Source organism: Diaphorina citri, unplaced genomic scaffold, assembly GCF_000475195.1.
Source record: "Diaphorina citri unplaced genomic scaffold, Diaci psyllid genome assembly version 1.1 scaffold2156, whole genome shotgun sequence".
Classification (NCBI taxonomy): Eukaryota; Metazoa; Arthropoda; class Insecta; order Hemiptera; family Psyllidae; genus Diaphorina; species Diaphorina citri.
Window position 1 is genome coordinate 64,750 of NW_007379581.1, and position 21,537 is coordinate 86,286.

Below are 21,537 nucleotides of genomic sequence, written 5' to 3' on the forward strand. Positions count from 1 at the left end.
GTTCGTTACAAGAATTCGCAATTCTAAAAAAGTTAGAAAAAGTAGGCTGATCCCATTCTGACTCGGGAGGTAAAACGTAGTACCTTTATTGACGCGCGTCCCGGTTTAAAAAAGTTTATTTACTGGAAACTGGTTCTATTCCTGGAGTTTCTGCTGATGTCGGTAAAGGAGAAATCGTAGCACGAAACCGGGGATTATCCATAAATGTATCGACCTGCCGTAAAAAAAAAAAAAAAAAATGAAAAAAAAAAAAAAATCGGCTGCGGCGCAGTGGAATGGGGTGGAAAATCTTGGAAAAGTAGACTGGAAATTTTGAAAAATTGGACTGGAAAACCGGGAAAAGTCAGGGAATTTTATTTTTCCATTTTGGTAGACACCCTGATTGTTACTTGGCTTTTTTTACCACTACACCACTGAATTTGGTTGACCTCGCATATTAAATGCCAATAGCAGCTTCTGTTGTTCCCTTTCTCACTTGTCGTGAGTTTCATTCGATTTTTTTGCCAGCCTAGTTAGCTTAGTTGGTAGGATAAAATCCGCCCGGGCGGATTTTATCCTACCAACTAAGCTGATGGGATAATGTTCGTTCTCGGAACGGCTGGGTTTCTTCTATCCTGTGTTCCTTCTCTCTTCGATTTCGGGACGATAAGACCATAGCAGTTACAGTTCCCTCTGTCAAACCTCTTAAAAAAAAAATCTGTTGTACATTGCTTAATCCGTTTTTCTTGTTTCTCAGGCGAGGAGTACTTACCCTCTCATCACCCGGGAGCGTTGCACGACCCCTACTATCGACCCTTGCATCACCACGACCCTTATTGTCCCCACCATCGACCCCTAATAGAGAGCCCCTAATACACAATACTCACTCTCGTTCCGAGAACGAACATTATCCCATCAGGATAAAATCCGCCCCGGGTGGGAATCGAACCCGCGGCCTAGCGCTTACAAGGCAGACGCCCTACCAACTAAGCTAACTAGGCTGGCCAACGGAAATGAAAATGATGGCTTTCAAAATATTTTAGCCAAGTTATCTCTTAGTACTAATGGCAGCAGACTGTTTTTGAACTTGTTTTCAGGACATTGTTTTTGCTTTGCAGTTTTTTATTTATTTTTTAAGTTCCGCATTTCCATCAGGTTTTGTTAGTCTGTACTTATTCAGGACATTGTTTTTGGTTTGCAGTTTTTTTTTTTTATTTTTTAAGTTCCGCATTTCCATCAGGTTTTGTTAGGCTGTACTTAGGCAATAGAGTTGCGTGAGTTGGACAATTGAATCACAATTTTTCTTGATATTTACTTTTACAGGCAAACCAGTTTATTTATTGATATTTCCAAGGAAAAAAAGTATAACTGGGATAAATCACAATCTGCCTTTATATTTGTTTTCACAGGAAAACCAGCATCCCCACCTCCCGTCAGAATGTCTAACAAATTACCTAAGCTACCCTTCGCTGCTGCCAGCCCTGCGGATAGGTAAGTTTACTCTGGATCACTTTCTTGACTTGGCGGGGCGAAGCGCTACCGCGCTCCTTAATTACGTTTGCTGACACACAATTTAAATTTCTATACTTTCCTCATCCTATTATAAGGAAAAAAGGATTTTAAAAAAAATATATAGGGAACCTGCCTCGGTGGTCTACCCGGTACACGCGGGAGGCAGCGTCCCCCCCGCGCACCCGCACGACCTCGCCTACGACCCGGCCTCCTCCCGCAAGACGGCGGCCAGCTATTCGGCCCGGCACAGCAAGCCCGCACGCGAGGTCATAGTGCAGCGGGTCGAGAAACCTAGCGGCGGGAGTGTGTTGCCACGCGCTGCGGGACCAGACAGAGGTGAGGATATAAAATATGTAGTAACCTCCGTGGACGAGTGGGTATCACACTAGGCTTGCACTCCGGAGGTCCTGGGTTCGATTCCCGACGGGGTTGAAGTTTTTTTCGGCTCTGTGCTTGGAGTTCGGGGTGCACTCACCCTCGGGAGGACAATTGAGTAGCTACTTTAATCTAGTAGCGACCAGTGGCGGCATTACCAGTGTAAAAAGAAAAAATACTTTTAGATATGACGGAAATTGTGAATGAGGCTCTTAGTAATGCTGTAATACTTACTAAAATTGTGAAAGAAGCTCTCAGCTTCACCACAAATAAATCATGATTTACATTTTAGATATTATTTTTATTTTGTTTTCATTTTATGAATAAAATCATGTTTTTATTTTGCAGGTGATTGGAAAGAGGATGGAGTTCCGGGCAGTGTTATACCGCGCGGTAGTAGTTATGAGCGGGGTGGTTCAAGACGAGAATCACCGCCAGCGAGGTGAGTTATTCACCATCTTGACTACCACACTATATTTTGAAGAGGTTGGACAGAGGGAACTATAACTGTTAAGGTCTTGTCGTCCCGAAAATGAAGAGAGCATTAAGACAGGATAGGAGAAAGGGTTTCTATTCGGCCTTATTTTTTATAGAAAAATATTGTTGATACTGAAAAAGTTAAGTCTAACCTGCCCTGAGCTATTTGCATATGAGTAAAGGACTTTTCAGTCCTATGCTGGTAGTATAAACAAGGTAGATACATAAATATATTATATTCTACCTGCCTCGGTGGTGTATTGGTCAAGGCGCTCGCCTGGTAAACAGGAGGGCGTGGGTTCAATCCCAGCCGAGGTATGGAATTTTATCCTCATATAATTTGAGAATTTGACCACAATAATAGTAGTAGCCTACTGCTGGAGTAAAGGGACTTTTCAGTCCTATGCGAGCAGTATAAATAAGCACTATTGTTATTATTATTATATTATTCTATTCTTTTCTACTTTTTCAGACGGTCCCGGGCGGACGAGTGGGCAGACCCATGGATGCGATCCAAATCCCCGGGAGGTGGCCGTGGAGGTGAAAAGAGAAGAGGAAGACACAGTTCGGAATCATCCTACACTTCCAGTTCATCACGTAGCACCTCCTCTCGGTAAGTTTTTCTATTTTATCTCTACTGTATTTTCCTTCTGAGGAAACTTTCGGAAAGAAACGAAACCGGTTCCGACGGCGCGCAATCTTGGATTTCCTATCTTGTATTATAAAAACAAGATCCATTCACTCATTCACATTTCACACACTGGTCGCTCTATCTCCTGGACCACAACACCTATAAAGCTGAAATTTGGTAGGAATATTCCTTTTAATGGTCTAGGTGTGCAATAAGAAAGGATTTTGCGAAAATCGAAACCGATCCTGAGATATGATCAATTTTTGGTCGCTAAAATCTCATTTTACCTTTTTTTTTTTTTTTTTTTTTTTTTTTTTTTTTTTTTTTTTTTTTTGTGAAAAATCCAAGAAACATAGAGTCTGTCTGCTGTCTCTCATGTTAAGGGAGATGTTTTAATACATGGGTTTCTTAAGGTAATCATAATCACCATGGAATATCCTTGTGCAGTTAAGGTGTTGAAGTTGAAAATTCATATCTCCTTGGTTGAATTTAAAAGTCACATAATAAAATACATTCTGGACTCTGCAAGTCTGCACTTGTGGATTTCGTAAGAAAAATTCCCCAAATCATAATCTTTTTAATTCTAATGAACCTTCCCCCTTCTTTAACCATCTCCGCAGATTCCAAATCCAGCAGTGGTGGAGGCGCCAAGAAGCGGTCTGCCCCCGCCGACACCTCCCCGAACAAAACCCCTCCACCCCCGAGCAAGAAGGGCGTGCCATCCCGACGTGAAGAACTGCTCAAACAACTCAAAGCCGTCGAGGATGCTATCGCCAGGAAACGGTCCAAGATATAAGGTGAACGGCGGGCCGAAATACGCAACCGCGGAAAATGAAGAACTGCTCAAACAACTCAAAGCCGTCGAGGATGCTATCGCCAGGAAACGGTCCAAGATATAAGGTGAACGGCGGGCCGAAATATGCAACGGCGGAAGTGTGACTCAAATTGAGAAGCAACAAAAACGGTCGAAAATGTAAAAATATTGACTCAAGAAGACGGTTGAAATTTGACGAAAAGTAACGTAAGTTGAGATGTAAAAACGGTGGAAAATGTAAAAATAATAATAATAATAATAATAATAATAATACTCAAATCAAGGTCTGAAAACGGCTGACTTAGATCCAAGGTATAGGACGGTCGAAGGAACGGTGGAAAATCGAGAAATAGACTCAAACTTAGAGAGGAAAACGGTAGAAATTGACTCAATTCTAAGTCTGAAAACCGAAATCAATCCAAGGTACACGACTCAAATTGAGAAGCAACAAAAACGGTCGAAAATGTAAAAATATTGACTCAAGAAGACGGTTGAAATTTGACGAAAAGTAACGTAAATTGAGATGTAAAAACGGTGGAAAATGTAAAAAAATGACTCAATTCTAAGTCTGAAAACCGAAATCAATCCAAGGTACAGGACGGCCGAACGTTTAAAATCTAGAAATTAACCCAATTTGAGACTCGAAAACGTTCGAAATTGACTCAAGTAGGAACGGGCTCTAACACAAGTAAAATGGTTTTCGGTGTAATTTAACAATATATCGGGAACGGTATGAGCTAGAGACTTGAAATTTGGTATGTAGTTCACAAATGTGACAAGGATACAACACAAAACGTTTGGTTGAAATAGGTGCTGCGGTTGGCGGTATTTTGACCGCTTTTCGGTGGGTTTCGACCGCTTTTTGGCGGTTTTTAGCTATACTGACTAAACGGTTAGAGAGATTGTAAATGTTACAACAGAACACCCAAATAAGCACCATTCAATAGGATAAGGAAAGTCGTGTGATGTTCACACCAGATTTTTAACACTTTAAACACAGAAGATTACCTCAGTATAAAGAACAATTATTTATGTTAGTTATTCTCCAATAATGTTTCATATGGATTTTTTTCTCTTTTTTTTTAATATTATTTTTATATGTACTTATTATGGATGAATATTGTTTTCTGATGAATTGAGAATTACACTTTTTTATGAATAATTTGTCTTCCATTTAAATATGTTTTGGTACATATTTAAACTGAATTAAATAACTCAGGACGGCCGAACGTTTAAAATCTAGAAATTAACCCAATTTGAGACTCGAAAACGTTCGAAATTGACTCAAGTAGGAACGGGCTCTAAACAAGTAAAAACAAACAAACAAATTACAAACAAACAGAGATCTCAAGTTAAGTAAAACCATGTAAAAAGCTTGTGTAAATATGACAGGACATGTTGAAGTGCTAATACGTATTTAGTTGTCCACTCTGAAATGAACTTTGAGATGTAAATGTGAATAAAATCGATAAATAACATACTCTTGTCAATATGAATTATTTGGATTTAATATAAAAGAATACATCTATAATGTATAAGTGAGAATACACCATTTAAATATAAAAGGAATACATTGTATAATAATAAGTTAATAAGTGAGTATATTTTTACTTTCTATAACAATAGTTTATTAATGAAATCATATAAAAATTTACTATCTTAGCAGTAAACGACATTGAACAATTAAAATTGGTTATTTATTTATTTATGCAGTAAGATTTCTACTATCCATTCAGGTCACAGTACAGTCAAAATATTCTTACTGGCGAACCTGCCTCGGTGGTTAAGACGCTCGCCTGGTAAACAGGAGGGCTCAGGTTCGATCCCAGTCGAGGCATGGAATTTTGCCATTTATTTTGAGACTTTGACCACATAATAATGGAGCTCTAAGGGTTAGGTGGTAGAGAACGCCTCGGGCTTTCACCTCGCCTAGTGGTTACCTTACACTCAAGAGTCTGTTATTATTAAATCGCAGAAAATTTGTCGTTCAAGTCACAGTATGCTTTCTCTCATCTAATCACATGTAAAATATTTGACCGTTCGTTGAACGTACTGTGACTAGAGCATGGAACTGAGCGGATAGTGGAAATCTGAATTTATTATAACTTGTATTTTCCTATGTTGTAGTATGTCCCTGTATTTGTGTTCTAAAGCTGTGGCCACATGGAGTTTACAAATATGGGTGTTAGTGTGGAAGCGGCTTTAGACTTTGTATACTACAACTTTTGTAGTTTTGTAGTATGGTCCTATCTCTGAATTTGTACAAATACTTAAGTTATATTTTTTACTTGTGGAATCTGAAAAACTGCAATTCCTAATGCAGAATTCTGGACTACAATTAGACAAATGCCTTCAGAAAAGGATAAACATCTGTTGTTGTAGTAGCCAAAGTCCCATCAGGTACTTCTATCCCCATCTGTTACTGGTAGGCCCAGTAACAGATGGGGTAAGCGCTAGGCTTAAAAATCTGGTGTGAACATTACACGACTTTCCTTATCCTATTGAATGATGCTTATTTGAGTATTATTTTACCCTAACTTTTACCATAATTATGTATCTCTAACCGTTTAGTCGATATAGCTGAAAACCGCCAAAAAGCGGTCGAAAGCGGTCAAAATACCGCTAACCGCAGCACCTATTTTAACCAAACGTTTTGTGTTGCGTCCTTGTCACATTTGTGAACTACATACCAAATTTCAAGTCTTTAGCTTATACCAGATTTTTTAGTCTTGACTTCCTGATACGAATCGTGTATACCTTTTCACTGAGACGAATCTTCCACCGAAAATTTGAGACGAATGGTGTCTTTCCCGGAAAAATAGGGCTTATCTCTCTTGGATTCTAGTCCCAAAATCCGAGAAAGAAAAAGGACAGGATTGGAGAAAGCCAGCCGTTCCGAGAACAAAGCTTATCTGTAAAAAAAAACTTCGCCCCTGACGGGAATCGACCCCGCAAATCCGCAATAGGTCTTACCTGACTACAATGTCGCGTCGCCCTCAAATGTATCTGATGCAAAAGTCTAGCCGCAACCGAGTTATACGCCTCCGGCACTTGCGGCCCAGTTGCGCACCCATGAACCAACTGCGCCCCTGGGTGGCGCAACGGGTTGTACGCTTCGGGGAGCAATGGAGTCCCCTGGGGGCTGCGCAAAAGGTCTGGCGCTTCTAGTATGCGGCCTCCGGCACTTGCGGCCCAGTTGCGCACCCATGAACCAACTGCGCCCCTGGGTGGCGCAACGGGTTGTACGCTTCGGGGAGCAATTGGGTCCCCTGGGGGCTGCGCAAAAGGTCTGGCGCTTCTAGTATGCGACAGGATGAGGTCCAGTGTGACAGGCGCGCGGCGCGGCGCGTACTGTCTTCGCCTAGTAGCCAGTAGGTGCGCATCTCTCCTTTACCCTGAGGGGGGGATTTAGAGGTGATGGAAAGTAAAATTAAATCTTTGGCTTTTTTTTTACTTTCTTTTACTCAAACAGTATAGCGAAGCTATAAGTAATGATAAAGTATTGCAATCAGTCCATTTTTTTTTTTCTTCTTCTTTCTTTCATTCTTTCTTTAGCTCTGTGAGAGGTACCTATGTATCTCTGCAACTAATTTGTATCCAGCTATGTACGTGTAGGATTTCAACCAGATGTCCTCATGCTAATACAGTATAGCGAAGCTATACTAGTAATGATAAAGTATTGCAATCAGTCCATTTTTTCTTCTTCTTCTTCTTCTTCTTCTTCTTTCTTTCTTTCTATCTATCTTTCTTTCTTTCTATCTATCTTTCTTTCTTTCTATCTTTCTTTCTTTCTCTCATTCTTTCTTTAGCTCTGTGAGAGGTATGTATCTCTGCAACTAATTTGTATCCAGCTATATGTACGTGTAGGATTTCAACCAGATGTCCTCATCAGAGTCATCAGGCGGAGTGCAGAAATAACACGATATGTCCCAGATGGTCACCCATCCGGACACCAACCACGCTCAACGTTGCTTACCTTGATCTGCACAAGACCGCGCTCCTCACAATAATACCCTCCGAGTTTCTCCAGCAACTCAAACGTCGAGGAAGAGATGTGTATTTTGAATGCTTCCCCCGAGCTTTCCATTCGGGAAGCTGTGTTCACCGTGTCCCCGAATAGACAGTATCGCGGCATTTTGAGACCAACAACACCGGCTACGCACGGACCTGGAATTTAGAATTGGAAATGTCGTTTCATGGGGGCACGGTGGTAACACATTTCCTTGCCATACAGAATCACGCTGGCGCGCACCAGACTGGGGGAGAGAGGAGGGGTGGACGCGCATTCCTGCGTCTGCGGAAGAGGAGAAAATAAATAAAATAAGATATTAAAAAGAATGTAAAATATGGCAAAAAAAAAAAGATAGTATCCAACTTCCATGTGTATGCAGGCCACATGCTATGTTGGCAGGTAATACTTCGCGGGCCACATACACAGGGCAGGAGGCCTGTATCCAGGATTCTTTGAGGGGGAGGGGTGGATGCTCCACATTTTCGTCCGCCCCATAGTAAAATATGAAATCCGAGGGGGCCCTCCCAAAATCTTCGTGGGCCACAAAAATGGACGGGTGGGTCACATGTGGCCCGCGGTCCGCTAGTTGGAAATCGCTGGTCTAGAGTTTCGCCTTCAAGAAAACCTAACTAATAATATCTATAGTTACTCACCGTTTCATCGAACTCATTGTTAAGGATAGGTATGATGGTGATATCCTTGTATTCCACTTTCCACAGGAGACAGAGTAGCTTCTGCTCGTACCGGTAATGTCTGAAAAATAGTCCAGAAATTTGATTAGGTAAAATCTGATACAAAGTATAGGTAGTTCAGTCAGAGTACAGTCAAAATTAAGACTTTTTAGCCTCCTACTTAGGGCCCTGTCACATAGTGCACAGTCGTTCCTGGAACAAGTCACTGGTCTCACCTGATCGCAAAGAAGAGCGTGACAGACCCGAAATTTGATACAAAGTATAGGTAGTTCAGTCAGAGTACAGTCAAAATTAAGACTTTTTAGGAATTTGATTGTGTTAAAATAAGTCAGCGGCGATATACCTACCATTTCCCAATGGATCACCTAGCCTCCTATTTAGGGCCCTGGCACATAGTGTAAAGTCGTTCCTAGAACGGTCCCCTGGTCTCACCTGATCGCAAAGAAGAGCGTCAACACTAATTGAACCAGTCGGAATGTTGAAAGGAGATAGTCACGCGTTCACTTTCTCACCACGCTCGCCGTTGTGTTAACACTAATTGTACCAATCGGAATGTGGGAAGGAGATAGTCACGCGTTCACGTTCTCACCACGCTCGCCGTTGTGTTAACACTATTTGAACCAATCGGAATGTTGGAAGGAGATGGTCACTCATCCACTTTTTTAAAGACTGCTATCGAACCAGTGCTGTTCAAAAATTGTAGTCATAAAAACAAAAATTATAAAAATAAATGTGGGCAGGTGGGCGAATAAATGGTACACTTACCCTACTTCTACTTTTACGTGATGTGACCTTTTTAGGTACACGATTCGGATCATATTTCCTTCCCTATTTCGAAAAAAAAAAAAAACATCACTAATGATAAATGTGGGCAGGTGGGCGAATAAATGGTACACTTACCCTACTTCTACTTTTACGTGATGTGACCTTTTTAGGTACACGATTCGGATAATATTTCCTTCCCTATTTCGAAAAAAAAAAAAGAAAAACATCACTAATGAGATAATAAAAAGTGAAATTACGCTAATCTTGCAGTACCCTTTTTACTTTCCTCTTATCCTATAGGAAGGAAATTAATGTAACCGGGTCATTAATGCAACCGGCTTTTTAGCGGTTTTCGGTGTAATTCAATAATATCTCGGGAACGGTATGAGCTAGAGACATGAAATTTGGTATGTAGTCCACAAATGTGACAAGGATGCAACATAAAACGTTTGGTTAAGATAGGTGCTGCGGTTGGCGGTATCTTGACCGCTTTTTGCGGTTTTCGACCGTTTTTTGGCGGTTTTCAGCAATACTGACTAAACGGTGAGAGATATTGTAAAAGTTACAATAGAACGACACCCAAATAAGCATAATTCAATAGGATAAAGAAAGTCGTGTGATGTTCACACCAGATTTTTCAGTCTTGACTTCCTGATACGAATCGTGTATACCTTTTCACTGAGACGAATCTACCACCGAAAATTTGAGACGAATGGTCTCTTTCCCGGAATAAAAGGGCTTATCTCTCTTGGATTCTAGTTCCAAAATCCGACCTGTCTTTCTTCTCTCTTCGATTTCGGGACGATAAGACCATAGCAGTTACAGTTCCCTCTGTCAAACCTCTTTAAAAAAAAATAAAAGAAATGAAAAATCTCTGTTAAGATTCCACAAGAAAGAAATGAATTTTCTCTGTAGCAGCTTAGCTTCTATTTGTAGGACGTAACATTTGAATGACGGCAATACTCAATGAACTAAGCGCCAAAGAGACTTTAGACTCGTGTGGTCTGTGTCGTAGCATGTCCATCCCTGTAATGACTTGACGTGGATTCGAACCACCAACCTTTAGATCCGGAGTCCAACGCGCTAAAGGCAGGAATTTTATCTTATATTATAAAATCAAGATCCGTTCACATTTCATATTCACACACTGATCGCTCTATCTCCTGAACCACAACACCTAGAAAGCTAGTATTCCATACCTCGGCTGGGATTGAACCCACGCCCTCCTGTTTACCAGGCGAGCGCCTTGACCACTACACCACCGAGGTAGGTTTTTCCTTTTTTTTCCAACTCAGGTTTAGTTGGTTTTTTCCTTTTTCCAATAGTTTTTTTCCAACTCAGGAGGGTCCAATGGCGGCATTAGCAGTGAAAAAAGATTACCAGAATTGTTGAATCATGGAAATTGATTGCAAAGAAAGGCACTTGGTAATAGGTAGTGCAATAGTCTTAAACTAAGATGGACGCGGCACACAAGGGATCAGGAAGAGACCGACATAATGTGATATCCACACAAGTTGTAAAAAAAAAAAAATCTGCTTTACCACAAAAAGCCAGCCTGGTTAACTTGGTTGGTAGCGCGTAAGCGCTGGGCAGTGGGCTCGATTCCCACCCGGGGCGGATTTCATCCAGAACGGATAATGTTCGTTCTGGGAACAGCTGGCTTTCTCTATCCTGCCTTGATTCCCTCTTCGATTTCAGGACAATAAGACCTTAGCAGATACAGTTCCCCCATCAAACCTCTTCAAATCTAACCACAAATAACACATACTAAGGGCTTGCTCCACCTCTGTCGCGGGGTGACCCGGTATTGCAGTACCTCACCACAAATAATAATCCATTATTTGATTGATTTTGATATTAACATTCCGACGAAATCCTGGATAAGGCCTTGAAAGGGCTTGCTCCACCTCTGTCGCGGGGTGACCCGGTATTGCAGTACCTCACCACAAATAATAATCCATTATTTGATTGATTTTGATACTAACATTCCGACGAAATCCTGGATAAGGCCTTGGATTTAGTTACCGATCCTGAGATATGATCAATTTTTGATCGCTAAAATCTCCATAAGAAATACACAGAGTGCAGAGACTGCGAGAGATTAAGATTCCACAAGAAAGAAATGAATTTTTTTCTGTAGCAGCTTAGCTTCTATTTGTAGGACGTAACATTTGAATGTCGGCAATACTCAATGAACTAAGCGCCAAAGAGACTTTAGACTCGTGTGGTCTGTGTCGTAGCATGTCCGTCCCCGTAATGACTTGACGTGGATTCGAACCACCAACCTTTAGATCCGGAGTCCGACGCGCTAAAGGCATGAATTTTATGTGAAATTTTTAGACGCTTAGATCATTTAGTATTACTATAGGGAGCGCGCAGCGCGACCGTATTTTTTATTATTTTCTACAAGTTTGGCCATGCCTCGGGATGAACTAGCGGTATTCCGGAGCGAAGCGACGGAATTCAGCTAGTATGAAATATTTTTAGACGCTTAGATCATTTAGTATTACTAGTAGACATTTGATTTTTGCAATCTTGTTTTATTTAATTTTATTATTTATGTAGGTATGTATAATGTAGTTTGTGATTAGATGGTGAAATAGTTAGGTTTCAACAAATACAAAGTGGTCGAAATCACTCGATTGTTTTTATATTTATTATGGAAAAATACTTGAAAATCTTGTCTTGTCTTGTTTCTTAACCTCCACAAAAAAGTAGGTAGGTACTGATGTAAAATGAACAATCCAAAATTTATTGATGAGCTGCTAGCGTCTGGGTTGCCATATATTATGACCCAGCATACTCGTACTACTCAAACAGACATGTCACATTGAAATTAAATTGAAAAGATTAAAATATATGACAGTCTCGGGTGGTCACTCTTCCTGTTTCTGTAGACTCAGCCGAAAGCTGCGTGAACCCGACAATATCACTGAAGTATATCGTAACGCTATCAAAACTCTCGGGCTCTACAAAGTCACCTCTCTTGAGACTTTCAGACACGGAACGGGGGAGCATTCGGTGTAGCAGGGCATCGGTTTTCTTCTTCTCCTGGGTCAGCTGATTGGTGCGTTCTTGAACCAATCCTGAGGACGGAAACGACAGTAAGGGTCAAAACACACTGCTATCATGTCACGTAAAATCATGGGGAGTCAGAAAGATGAACCTATAGGAGGAATTTTTACATTTTGGGATGTTAATTCTGGTCTTACATTTTTTAGCCCGTCCTTCCTTAATTATTACGATAGTAATAAAAAAAGGTATAAGGGACGGGCTGTTGTATTCGCTTCGGTGTCAAAGGAGATAGTCACGCGTTCACTTTCTCACCACGCTCGCCGTTGTGTTAACACTAATTGAACCAGTCGGAATGTTGGAAGGAGATGGTCACGCGTTCACTTTCTCACCACGCTCGCCGTTATGTTAACACTAATTGAACCAGTCGGAATGTTGGAAGGAGATAGTCACGCGTTCACTTTCTCACCACGCTCGCCGTTGTGTTAACACTAATTGTACCAGTCGGAATGTTGGGGGGAGTCAGAAAGATGAACCTATAGGAGGAATTTTTACATTTTGGGATGTTAATTCTGGTCTTACATTTTTTAGCCCGTCCTTCCTTTATTATTACGATAGTAATAAAAAAAGGTATAAGGGACGGGCTATTGTATTCGCTTCGGTGTCGTCTGTCGGTCTGTCTGTCCCCATAGAAGGACTTATCCAAACCTGGTCGACCTACGAGTATATATCAAATTAAAGGTCTTTTTACCAGGAACACGAAAATGGTGCAAATTTTGTCCAGTAAACCAAAAAGCCCAAAAACCAAAATCCTGGATGCGGCCTTGGTGCAAGGCCCAATTTTCGGCCTTCGTCTCAGACTGGAGAAGGACTTATCCAAACCTGGTCGACCTATATATCAAATTAAAGGTCTTTTTACCAGGAACACGAAAATGGTGCAAATTTTGTCCAGTAAACCAAAAAGCCAAAAAACCAAAATCCTGGATGCGGCCCTGGAGCAAGGCCCCATTTTCGGCCTTCGTCTCAGACTGGCCGTCCAGTCCGTCCACTCACCTTCCAAATTGAACGCATACTTCTCCATAATGGCCAGCATGTTGTCGAAAATGTTCGCCTTGAGGCCAGCGTTCATTTCCTTCAGCTTGTGATGCACGAACCGCAGGTCGGGCCGCAACTCGGGATCCTCTTCCCAGCAGGTGCGCATACAGGCGATGATGGATGGGGCACAATCCAGACTCGACGTATCCGGTCGCAATCCGCTGCCTTGCGTCACGCTGGTGATTATTTCTGGTGGGCAATTGGTGTGAAGAAAGAAATGAAAGGGAGGAAGTTATTAAAGGGGGGAATTGAAGTTTATTTGGTTGGGTGAAAGAGCTGCGAGAGAATTCTGCCATTTTAAAGCCTTGGAAAAGCGAGCCTAGCTAGCTTGGTTGGTAGCGCGTCTGCCTTGTAACCACTAGGCCGCGGGTTCGATTCCCGCCTGCGGCCGATTTTATCCTGAACGGATAAGGTTCTTTCTTGGGACGGCTGGCTTTCTCCTATCCTGTCGCCTTTCTTTCTTCGATTTCGGGACGATAAGACCTTAACAGTTAGGTAAAGGTCCCTTTATCAAACCTCTTCAAAAAAAAGGTGTATTTTCCTTCCAGGAAACTAACCACTGACCTCTGGAAAATTCACCTCAGTTTTGTCATTTTCCAGACGTCTCGACGTCCCTACTTACCCTCATCAGTCATCCGAAGGTGCCCCCAGGGGCCCTGCCGCCCAATGACCTCATAGAGCACCAAACCAAAGCTGTACACGTCCCCCTTCTGTGTACCACGGGGCAGATGGGGCTGACGGAGCAACTCGGGTGCTTTGTACAGCTTTCGACGACGAAGCTTTCTCTCCTGACCCGTCTCGTCTTGACCCGCTGAAAGAGAAAGGGTTAAACCCTGAATGAAAGTGGGAATCTGCCAAATTCGGACAAACCGTTCGAAATCTGAAGGGAAATAAACAGATAGACATAGACACCCACCAGCCTGATTAGCTTGAAACATGGAAGTTCGTGCCTACCATGGCGCCAGGTGATGGGAATCAAACCCATGGTGGTCACTGGTTTGATTTACGCCCTAGGAGAGCATTATCTAAAAATATATAAGGTTCTTTCTTGGAACGGCTGGCTTTCTCCTATCCTGTCTTCCTTCTCTCTTCACTTCGGGACGATAAGACCTTGGCAGTTACAGTTCCCTCTGTCAAACCTCTTGAGGGGAAAAATCGTAGAGTTAAAAATCAAGTTTTAAAAGAAGTTCAATTAAAATGATTCACTCACCTTTGAAAGCGTGAAGTCCAAAGTCCGCTATCTGCAGCACCCAGCGACTATCTATCAGACAGTTAGATGAGCGGAGGTTCCCATGGGAGATGATTTCACTGTCGTGAAGATGGATCATACCCTGGAAGAGAACAAGAACATTAGGAACAAAGTTGTAAGAACAAAATGATAGACAAGAACATTAGGAACGAAGTTGTAAGAACAAAATGATAGAAGCCAGAAGATACATCACAGCACAAGAACAAAGTTGTGAGACCACGCTCGCCGTTGTGTTAACACTAATTGAACCAATCGGAATGTTGGAAGGAGATAGTCACGCGTTCACTTTCTCACCACGCTCGCTGTTGTGTTAACACTAATTGAACCAATCGGAATGTTGAAAGGAGATAGTGGGTTCGGAGTAATGGCCTCCGTTTCTCTTACTGATCGTCTCATCTTGGGCGAAAATCTCCTAAAATCAGGGACGAAAATAAAAATAATGTTCAGTACACAAGTTGTGAGAACAAAATGATAAAGGCCAGAAGATAGATCCCCTATGTCAGATAACAAAAACTATTAGGAATTAGGAACCAGAACAAATTTTTTCGGAAAGTGACGAAAAAATGTTAAAGGCCAGCGGTGATATGTAGCTTGTAGCTCCTCCAGTTCCTAAAGCTGTGTCCACACCAGCGGTGATATGTAGCTTGTAGCTCCTCCAGTTCCTAAAGCTGTGTCCACACCAGCGGTGATATGTAGCTTGTAGCTCCTCCAGTTCCTAAAGCTGTGTCCACACATAGTCGACGCCGCACCGTCGAAAAAAGTCACTTTCGGGGGTTTACTCTGGGATTCGAACCCATGACCATCTTACCTTGAGCAGATCATTGACCAATGAGGACACGAACATCATATCCAAATGAACATCCTGATTGGCCAGAACCTGTTCCAAACTTCCGCGCACACAGTACGCTGTCAATATGTACGTGTTTCCGGGTTCTACGCATGCGCCGATGAACTGGATGATGTTCTCGTGACGTAACTCACGCACCTGTGGAAACAGTGTGACACGTCATAATTATGCAGTGGAGGGGGAGAGAATAGAATATACCTTGTTTATCCTGCTCGAATTAGAGACCGTCTGACAAACCGTGTCACGCACCTGTGGAAACAGTGTGACACGTCATAATTATGGGGTGGAGGGGGAGAGAATAGAATATACCTTGTTTATCCTGCTCGAATGAGACTGAAAAGTCCCTTTACCCCTGCACCCTGCAGTCTAAATACGGAAGGGGAAATTAACAGGGGAACTTATGTAGATGTAGCACTAAAGGACTAGCAAGTTTTGCCTGGAAGGTCAGTCAGACGGTCGAAGTGTGCCTACCTGTTTTAGTTCCTTCCGTATTTCCCGCGTTATATCAATGTTCTTCTTGTGTATTTGTTTGAGCGCGACAATATTACTCTTATGGAATCCAATCTTGGTGTAGGCGCGACTCAGTTTGAGTTCAGGAATCACGCTGGCGCGCACCAGACTGGGGGAGAGAGGAGGGGTGGACGCGCATTCCTGCGTCTGCGGAAGAGGAGAAAATAAATAAAACAAGACATTAAAAAGAATGTAAAATAAATATGGCAAAAAAAAAAGAAAAAAAAAAGATAATATCCAACTTCCAGGTGTATGCAGGCCACATGCTACATTGGCAGATACTTCGCGGGCCACATACACAGGGGGAGCAGGCCCGTATCCAGGATTCTTTGAGGGAGAGGGGGTGGATGCTCCACATTTTCGTCCACCCCATAGTAAAAGAGCAAACATGAAGTCCGAGGGGACCCACCCAAAATCTTCGCGGGCCACAAAAATGGACGGGTGGGTCACATGTGGCCCGCGGTCCGCTAATTGGAATTCGCTGGTCTAGAGTTTTGCCTTCAAGAAAACCTAACTAATAATATCTAGTTACTCACCGTTTCATTGAACTCGTTGTTAAGGATAGGTATGATGGTGATATCCTTGTATTCCACTTTCCACAGGAGACAGAGTAGCTTCTGCTCGTACCGGTAATGTCTGAAAAATAGTCCAGAAATTTGATTAGGTAAAATTTGATACAAAGTATAGGTAGTTCAGTCAGAGTACAGTCAAAATTAAGACTTTTTAGGAATTTGATTGTGTTAAAATAAGTCAGCAATGATATACCTACCATTTCCCAATGGATCACCTAGCCTCCTATTTAGGGCCCTGGCACATAGTGCAAAGTCGTTCCTAGAACGGTCCCCTGGTCTCACCTGATCGCAAAGAAGAGCGTAACAGACCCAGCCAAAGCCAGTAGGCTGAGAATCAGTGTCTGTTTCCAGTTAGTACTGAGGGATTCACACTTCTCGTTGTCAAACCCACACTCAGGCTCGGCCACTGGTGTTTTTCCTCCTACCCATTGGATGGGCTTGCTACGGTTGTAGTAGCGAAAGTTCTGGAAAAAAAAATCTGGTGTGAACATCACACAACTTTCCAATATAGGTACCTATTTGAAGGGGTTTTTTTTTTTAAAAAAAAAAAGAGGTTTGACAGAGGGAACTGTAACTGCTATGGTCTTATCGTCCCGAAATCGAAGAGAGAAGGAAGTCAGGATAGGAGAAAGCCACGATGGGAACTGTAACTGCTATGGTCTTATCGTCCCGAAATCGAAGAGAGAAGGAAGACAGGATAGGAGAAAGCCAGCCAGGTTTGACAGAGGGAACTGTAACTACTATAGTCTTATCGTCCCGAAATCGAAGAGAGAAGGAAGACAGGATAGGAGAAAGCCAGCCGTTTCGAGAACGAACATTATCCCATCAGGATAAAATCCGTCCCGGGCGGGAATCGAACCCGCGGCCTAGCGCTTACAAGGCAGACGCGCCACCCGAACATTATCCCATCAGGATAAAATCCGCCCCGGGCGGGAATCGAACCCGCGGCCTAGCGCTTACAAGGCAGACGCAGCCCAGCAGGATAAAATCCGCCCCGGGCGGGAATCGAACCCGCGGCCTAGCGCTTACAAGGCAGACGCACTACCAACTACCTAAGCTAACTAGACTGGTTTTTTTTTTTTAATTTATTTTCATTACAAAAGTTCATACCTACCTATCCCAAGGCAATTAAGGGTAAACTTGACCGCGTTATCTTTGAATGATGATCAAATTTGCATGGCGCATTGCATACTCAACAAAATACAAGGCATTCATAAAAAAAAATCATGTCCGCCACAGATGACAGATACTAAGCAACGGCGGGTGTGGTTTGCAACTGGACACGCGTTTAATCACTCACCGGTAGTTTCGCATGAAGCGATGTGTACTGGAAGTATCCCACCGGTTCCAACACCGTCAACTGGTTGTTACTATCCAAGGTCAACGTGACAACACTGTAATTGCCTTCCGCATCTCCGTGTTCATCTATGTACACGTCAAAACCTGGTGGACAAAATAGGAACTAGAGAAGTATATGTTGAAAGTTAAACTTGGCAACACCGTCAACTGGTTGTTACTATCCAAGGTCAACGTGACAACACTGTAATTGCCCTCCGCATCTCCGTGTTCATCTATGTACACGTCAAAACCTGGTGGACAAAACAGGAACTAGAGAAGTATTTATGTTGAAAGTTAAACTTGGCAACACCGTCAACTGGTTGTTACTATCCAAGGTCAATGTGACAACACTGTAATTGCCCTCCGCATCTCCGTGTTCATCTACATATGTACACGTCAAAACCTGGTGGACAGAATAGGAACTAGAACTAAAGGTTTGTCTCACGTCTCACTAAAGGCTGATCTCACATTTGAAGCGTAGTCGCGCGACTTTTAGTAGCGCGTAGTCAGCTGCAAAACCAAACCTATGAGAAGCCACAAAACCTGGTGGACAAAATAGGAACTAGAGAAGTATATGTTGAAAGTTAAACTTGGCAACACCGTCAACTGGTTGTTACTATCCAAGATCAATGTGACAACACTGTAATTGCCCTCCGCATCTCCGTGTTCATCTATGTACACGTCAAAACCTGGTGGACAAAATAGGAACTAGAGAAGTATATGTTGAAAGTTAAACTTGGCAACACCGTCAACTGGTTGTTACTATCCAAGGTCAACGTGACAACACTGTAATTGCCCTCCGCATCTCCGTGTTCATCTATGTACACGTCAAAACCTGGTGGACAAAATAGGAACTAGAGAAGTATATGTTGAAAGTTAAACTTGGCAACACCGTCAACTGGTTGTTACTATCCAAGATCAATGTGACAACACTGTAATTGCCCTCCGCATCTCCGTGTTCATCTATGTACACGTCAAAACCTGGTGGACAAAATAGGAACTAGAGAAGTATATGTTGAAAGTTAAACTTGGCAACACCGTCAACTGGTTGTTACTATCCAAGATCAATGTGACAACACTGTAATTGCCCTCCGCATCTCCGTGTTCATCTATGTACACGTCAAAACCTGGTGGACAAAATAGGAACTAGAGAAGTATATGTTGAAAGTTAAACTTGGCAACACCGTCAACTGGTTGTTACTATCCAAGATCAATGTGACAACACTGTAATTGCCCTCCGCATCTCCGTGTTCATCTATGTACACGTCAAAACCTGGTGGACAAAATAGGAACTAGAGAAGTATATGTTGAAAGTTAAACTTGGCAACACCGTCAACTGGTTGTTACTATCCAAGATCAATGTGACAACACTGTAATTGCCCTCCGCATCTCCGTGTTCATCTATGTACACGTCAAAACCTGGTGGACAAAATAGGAACTAGAGAAGTATATGTTGAAAGTTAAACTTGGCAACACCGTCAACTGGTTGTTACTATCCAAGATCAATGTGACAACACTGTAATTGCCCTCCGCATCTCCGTGTTCATCTATGTACACGTCAAAACCTGGTGGACAAAATAGGAACTAGAGAAGTATATGTTGAAAGTTAAACTTGGCAACACCGTCAACTGGTTGTTACTATCCAAGATCAATGTGACAACACTGTAATTGCCCTCCGCATCTCCGTGTTCATCTATGTACACGTCAAAACCTGGTGGACAAAATAGGAACTAGAGAAGTATATGTTGAAAGTTAAACTTGGCAACACCGTCAACTGGTTGTTACTATCCAAGATCAATGTGACAACACTGTAATTGCCCTCCGCATCTCCGTGTTCATCTATGTACACGTCAAAACCTGGTGGACAAAATAGGAACTAGAGAAGTATATGTTGAAAGTTAAACTTGGCAACACCGTCAACTGGTTGTTACTATCCAAGATCAATGTGACAACACTGTAATTGCCCTCCGCATCTCCGTGTTCATCTATGTACACGTCAAAACCTGGTGGACAAAATAGGAACTAGAGAAGTATATGTTGAAAGTTAAACTTGGCAACACCGTCAACTGGTTGTTACTATCCAAGATCAATGTGACAACACTGTAATTGCCCTCCGCATCTCCGTGTTCATCTATGTACACGTCAAAACCTGGTGGACAAAATAGGAACTAGAGAAGTAAAAAAAAAAAAAAAAAAGCTTGTAACTAGGTATGTAGCTTCGAGCAGCCTTTTAAAACTCATGAGCTAGACATTTTGATCATAGCTCTCAAGAGTCTCACGTCTTCTTCTTCTTCTCCTTCTTCTTTTTCTTCTTCTTCTTCTTCTTCTTCTTTTCCTTCCTCTTCTTCTTCTTCTTCTTCTCCTGGTACCACGCGATAATTTCCACTTTTTCCCGTGGTACCAGCGAGCACCCATGTAAAAATGGCTTGGCGCTCAACGTGTTAATACACAACTCTAAATTCTCTAGCTTCATTTGGACTCGAACCACCATCCTTCAGATTCAGAGTTCACCGCGCTAACCACTAGACTACTGAGGTTGGAGCGTGGACAGTATAGCTACTTGGACGGGTGACCAAATTTACTTACCGATATAGTTTCAAACAGTTTCTCATGATGAGGAACGTTGAACGGTTTTAGGGTAGACAAGTTCTTGATTTGCTCACAGATGGCTCTGAAATCAATCAAACATAAACACTTGGGGCCATATTTATGAAGAAAATACTACTTGCGACCATATTTACGAAGGTTTTACTACTTGCGACCATATTTTCGAAGAAAATACTACTTGCGACCATGTTTTCGAAGAAAATACTACTTGCGACCATATTTACGAAGAAAATACTACTTGCGACCATATTTATGAAGAAAATGCTAGAACTCAAGCTGCACTGAAGCGTCAGTCCCAAACATCTGATGGGTAAAAATTTGTTTTAGTCTGACTTAAGGTAATTTTTTTTTTTAATAAAATAGTTAGAGAGAGAGAGAGAGAGAGAGAGAGAGCAAGATAGACAGATATAGGGAGACAGAAAAAGACAGACTTACTTGAAGTTCGGGTTACGAGGGTGAGAGGGAGATAAAAGGAAAGAGAGATAGGGACATAAAAGGAGAGAGAAAAAGACAGACTTACTTGAAGTTCGGGTTGCGAGGGTGAGAGGGAGATAATTTGAGGACGGATCGAAATCCGGATACCAGATGATCCATGGGTTCCGATAAATTCAACATGTGGTTGTAGTGGAGAAGCGCTGAAAATGGGAACGGAGCATAAAATGAGGAATGGGAAAAACTTACCTGCACATAGAGAGGTACCTAGTTTTATTTTTTCTTAATAATAGACTCTTGAGTGGAAGGAAACCACTAGGCGAGGTTAAAGCCTTAGGCGTTCTCTACCACCTAACCCTTAGAGCTCCATTATTATGTGGAACCACTAGGCGAGGTTAAAACCTTAGGCGTTCTCTACCACCTAACCCTTAGAGCTCCATTATTATGTGGTCAAATTCTCAAAGAAATGAGGATGAAATTCCATGCCTCGGCTGGGATCGAACCCACACCCTCCTGTTTACCAGGCGAGCGTCTTGACCACCACAACACCGAGGCAGGTTTCTTGAAATTTTCTCATCACCAAAAGGATTTGTTTATTGCTTTCAAGAGTTTTGATAG

General features: G+C 42.2%; 1 protein-coding gene and 2 long non-coding RNA genes across 3 annotated transcripts; 2 read left to right on the forward strand and 1 right to left on the reverse strand.

Moving 5' to 3' along the window:
• The first annotated feature begins 4,223 nt into the window (after positions 1–4,223).
• On the forward strand, positions 4,224–5,973 carry LOC113471206. Its single transcript, XR_003393993.1, has 2 exons — positions 4,224–4,484; positions 5,163–5,973. It is a non-coding gene; the product is annotated as an uncharacterized LOC113471206 (long non-coding RNA).
• A 979-nt stretch (positions 5,974–6,952) lies between these two features.
• On the reverse strand, positions 6,953–21,122 carry LOC103518338 (guanylate cyclase 32E-like; the record flags this gene model as incomplete). Its single annotated transcript, XM_008483401.1, has 29 exons — positions 6,953–7,183; positions 7,765–7,955; positions 8,016–8,082; positions 8,454–8,553; positions 8,925–8,949; positions 12,122–12,343; positions 13,323–13,553; positions 13,987–14,175; positions 14,575–14,695; positions 15,422–15,598; positions 15,932–16,117; positions 16,507–16,606; positions 16,825–17,006; positions 17,843–17,985; positions 18,033–18,131; positions 18,181–18,283; positions 18,424–18,569; positions 18,617–18,715; positions 18,763–18,861; positions 18,909–19,007; positions 19,055–19,153; positions 19,201–19,299; positions 19,347–19,445; positions 19,493–19,591; positions 19,639–19,737; positions 19,785–19,883; positions 19,931–20,029; positions 20,463–20,551; positions 21,008–21,122. Coding segments are annotated over 29 exons (3,707 nt in total), but the record flags the coding sequence as incomplete, so codon positions are not given.
• LOC113471208 lies at positions 10,083–11,551 on the forward strand. Its single transcript, XR_003393995.1, has 2 exons — positions 10,083–10,133; positions 11,358–11,551. It is a non-coding gene; the product is annotated as an uncharacterized LOC113471208 (long non-coding RNA).
• Positions 21,123–21,537: the final 415 nt, after the last annotated feature.